At 47.4% G+C, this 4,662-nt stretch overlaps 1 protein-coding gene across 1 annotated transcript in view; it reads right to left on the bottom strand.

Moving 5' to 3' along the window:
- Positions 1 to 490: 490 nt before the first annotated feature.
- The window catches only part of LOC122534289 (retinal homeobox protein Rx1-like), a 46,986-nt gene continuing 42,814 nt past the window's right edge, over positions 491 to 4,662 (bottom strand). Inside the window, exons 3-5 of the mRNA XM_043664791.1 lie at positions 4,030 to 4,127; positions 3,728 to 3,906; positions 491 to 3,162 (exon numbers count right to left, since the gene is read on the bottom strand). Of these exons, the coding sequence (XP_043520726.1) occupies positions 2,999 to 3,162; positions 3,728 to 3,906; positions 4,030 to 4,127 (441 nt within the window). The 3' untranslated portion in view covers positions 491 to 2,998. The remainder of the gene's footprint in view (positions 3,163 to 3,727; positions 3,907 to 4,029; positions 4,128 to 4,662) is intronic.

Genomic DNA, 4,662 nt, shown 5'->3' with positions numbered 1-4,662 from the left:
CGAAATTAATTAAGCCTTAATTGAAATCGTTCTTTGAAATGCTAATTCTTTAACAAATACGCGCGGCCGCGCGCCCGAACAATTAAAAATCCGTGGAAACTTCTCTTTTCTCCCCTCCTCCTCCCCCCCCTTTTTCCTTCACTCCTCTGTGGGAAACTCGTCCCGCCTTTTCTCCTTCGCACGTTATTAACGCGTGTCCATCGAACGAAACGATCGATCGAACCGGAACAGAGTCCCTCGGAGGAGTCGCAGAAAAAAAGGAGAGCCGAGCGAGGACCGATCGATCGATCCGCTCTGGGGGGAAAAAAAAGGAACCGATACGGATGGAAGGGAAAGGGGACAGTTCATCAAGGGTTCCTCGCAAAAACGTGCAATTTCATTGCGACCCAAAGCGAGTTTCCTCGATGCTCCTCGTGGTTTTTCTCGAGCGAGCCAATCGAAGCGCCAATGGCGGGGAAACGATCTGTTTCAAACGAATCGTGTGGTATGATTAAATATGTACATCAAATTTTATTTCATCACGAGCAGGTATATATACAAATAGACATTCGGGGGTGGGTAACTGTCTACGTTCTTTCTTCACCCTCTACTTGGTTTTCCTTGACGTCGCTTCGCGAAAGCTGACTGGCAGACGAATTTGTCGTCACGTGAATACCTCACTCGTTGGAATCGAGTTGCCTGACGGACAAAACAGAAACGCGTGCGTTCAATTGAAACGGAGGAAGTGAGGGAGATGTTGCGATATCTGAAGGATCTTGTCATTTTTTATATCTACATCGATCTTTTTATAAATATACGTATACGCAACGCATTAGCAGCTGTGGTAGGATGGAAATTACGTTCTTCACGTTGTTCGATGAAAACGAAATTTTCTCAGCACGATCACGGTGCGTCAACGTGACATCGATCGAGCTGAACACCAACCGATTCCAACGGCAAGCGATCTGGCCAGTCCGCTTCCAAGCGATCCTGTCCGCATACCGTAATCGTTTATTACGTAACTTTATGCACAATTCTTCACCTTAACGTATTAATACTGCAGAATATTGTTTATTTTCGGAATGCGTCTCCTCTCGCCGGATCTCTTCGAGGACACCTCTATGCTACAAGAAATATTGATCCTAGTCTCTGAGGGTTCGCGTCGCCAACAAGCTCGATCAGTGCCGATCGAGCGACTCGCTAACAAATTCTGGAAGAATTTTCCACCTGGTTGGAAACGGGACACTTGACGCTCGACGTTCGTTAATTAACTCGGACGATTTTATTAAACGAATGAAACGTTCGCACGTTTGTTGCTACTCGTTCGATATCACGTGATTTACGTCTACGTTTCGAACGAGTGACAAGTGTCGTCCGTACGATAGACGTGTCCTTTCTTCTTTTCTTTGTTTCTTTTTTTTTAGCGTTGTCTATCCGAGGTACATGATTATCAAACAATTATGCTAATCGTATTTCGGATACAAGACCAGTTTACACGGGGGGAGAGGGGGGAGGGGGGGAGAGGGAGGGGGTGGGAACGATCGCCTCGGCCGGCACGGGCCACTGACCCTTCGCGGTTTTGTACCAATTCATTTCGTCGTGATAGCAGTTAGCCTGCTGCATTCAAACGTCCACTGATTAATTCGAGCGAATGTTGTCTCGCTCCATTTCGCGTCATTTCAATATCCCATGGTATTACCGAGGAACGTTGCTCGGGAAGCGTGGCTCGAAGGAACGTTCTCGATGTTTCGTAACAACGTTCGTCGCGTTCAAAATTCATTCGTGTACTGTCTCGGGTATTGAAAATATCGTAGATCGACTGGACACCCACTGGATTGAACTTGAACTTTTTGATTCGTAGCTTTTGTAGACGATTGTTACGTCGATGGAACAAACTGTGTTTACGTATTCGTAGCGGCTTGCAAGCTAACGCGTTCCTTCGACTCGGATTTCTGAACGATTAGAAACGCGAGCGTGATAAATTTCGCGACCGCGTTTCAAGTTCTAAGACCGAGTCGAGAGTAAACACTGTCTACGTATTTTGTCACTTGTCACGTCTCTCGGTGTGTCGTCGGTCGCTCTCTTCGAACGCGCGCGAAATAAGAAAACAAAAAAAAAAAAAAAAAAAAAGAAACGCGATCTTCAACCTCGTTTAAAACTGTACGTGATATATTACTTACTGAGTTCGTATCGTTCAGGAAGTTAAAGGAGAGGGATCCTTCGTAGATCTCGAGCTACAACCGGAAATAATCGTCTTTGGATCTTACAGCTACTCTCCATCTGCGACGCACTACGAAACGTCTCTGACTCTCTTACTCCTCCCGTTTATTGCACTAATATCCTGAATTAGTTCGTAACGCGATACCAAAAGCAAAAGAAGAAGAAGAAAAAAAACCGACCATCCAAATGGAACGGTAGACACGACAGTCAAACACGATTTGTGACAATCAAACTCTGCTCTTCTTTCTCCTTTTTTTCGTCCGCTTTTTGTCAGAGGGCACTCGTCGTACAGGAACGACGATTCGGCTCCTCCGTTCCGTATCAAAGAACGACATAACAAATTTGATTTATCAATCAGCTACGGGTATAATAACTCGGCCGAACGAGAGAAAAAACTCGGCCCTCGTGTCTCTTTCCGTTCTCGATTACCACTGGAAATTAGTACTCTGTACGCGTTGATCGTTCCCTTCTCTCGTTGCCAGCGTTATTCGTTCTTGTACTCTTCGGCGTTTGTTCGATAACCGATAAAACGGTTCCAACCGTTCGCCGGAATAGAAACGACCGGTGAGGTCGTGAAGTCGTTTCTACCGGGCCGAGCGTAGAAAGAGGAACGGGAGGAACGTGTTTGTCGATCCGTCTGCCCGTTGCCTGGACAGTTTCTCCAGTCTCGAAGGGTTCAGTCGTGGAGAGAGAGAGAGCACGGTCGCTTCGCTTCTCGTCACGCCCGCGTTGTTAAGAGCGTGGCCACGGCCAGCCTGTACTTGGGTCGATGCTGCCTTCCTGGGTCGTACGTTAAACTTCAGACCATTTGCAATCCTTTGGTGATGCTCTCGACGTGCTCCTTGGCCCGCATTCTCAGAGCCTGGATGCTCGTTGTGCGCGGATCGTGGCCCGGAGGACTCGGCGGCGCCGCTGGAACGTGGCCCCCGCTTCCTATGCTCGTCATTCCTCCGCTAAGCGCACCTGACGACCAAAAAGTGACATTTGGTTCAATCGATTGCGAGTAAGGTGGTAAAAATTGATTCACGCTTTGATTTCTGCCCTCGTACGACGATGAATCGTTCTTAGAGTAAATTTAACCTCTTGCGCCAGTAACCAGTTCACGGACCATAACGAGTGACCAAACAATTCGTCTTCGCTTTTGAATTCATCGGTATATCACTGGATAGAAATTATTAAGAAGAAGTAACAAATCTATCATTTGTTTTGCCTGGGTTATATCTCGATGTACTTAAAACTGAGAAAATATTACAATTTTAAGCCAAATGTTCTCGATGTGCGTCATTCCAGCGTAAGAGGTTAAACGTATTACGCGAATTTTCTGAATTAACGATGAATTTCTACGTCACGGATTTTTGTATAGAGACACGAGCCACTTGGACAAGAGTTAATCAAGAGTTGATGAAATTGAATGAGATGACAAATCGACTTTACCAATACGTAATTTGTTAACTGGGGATTTGTCGTGAATTGTCGATGCGACAATGTTTGATGAACTTTGGACAGTTGTTAGAATAAAATGTTTCACCTGGGACTGCGCTTCCAACGGCGCCGACGTTCGGTGGCGACGGTAATCGTCTCGGGGACGTTAGATAACTGGGATATCCCGTGTGAGGTGCAGCTAGAAAGCCGGGAAGGGCGCTCAACAGACCTGGAGGAGTGAGCCAAGGATCTCCTGGTAAACCTAATGCTGGACCGGCCACGCTTCTGAAACGAAAACGACAAATGTCAGCGTTTGAGGAACTCTGTACAAAGAAGGTCTCGAGACTAACTCCTATTTCGACCAACATCGTGACAAATTTCATTACGACAATTACGGGAATACGTTACCTCATATTGGCGGGATGATGATACTCGCTGAGGCCGAGTCTCGCGGCTTCCATCTTCTCCTGCCTGCGCCATTTTGCCCGCCTGTTCTGAAACCACACCTGAAACGGAAAAACACACACAGCCGTGTTATCACGTGTTACACGCTAAATCCAACTTCGCGAGTTGGCAATATCCGCGCCAAGTTGGAAAATGTCGATCACGGGGAACATTCGGGGTTCCGTGACAATGCAGCGGAGCGAGATTGTATTCGCCCCGTATTCATGTAACTTTCAACGGAAAAGTCATGCATTCAAATCGCATAGGAAATTTGGAATATCGGGGAAAACAGAGACTCGGCTACGGCGGAAAGCGTGCGAGTTCATCGCCGTAGCGTGGGCGCAGCGGTACGAAAAATTCTTCTTACAAGAATATCGAAGCGATGCGAGTAGAGCTCCGACAGAGAAAGAAAGAGAGAGAAAGAGAGAGAGAGAGAGAGAGAGAGACAAACGGAGAGCAAGGGTAGCCAGAAAATGGAGTTCCTTTGGCGACTCGCGATACCGTGCAGGCGAGAAAAGTGGCTGCCAAAGCTCTCTTATCCTCTTTCTTCTTCTTCCCCCCCCCCCCCCCCCCCCCCCCCCCCCCCCCCCCCCCCCC

This window comes from Frieseomelitta varia, unplaced genomic scaffold, assembly GCF_011392965.1.
Source record: "Frieseomelitta varia isolate USP_RPSP 00005682 unplaced genomic scaffold, Fvar_1.2 scaffold_582, whole genome shotgun sequence".
NCBI lineage: Eukaryota > Metazoa > Arthropoda > Insecta > Hymenoptera > Apidae > Frieseomelitta > Frieseomelitta varia.
Note: the sequence above shows the minus strand (reverse complement) of the source record. Positions and strands in the feature narration are given on the sequence as shown.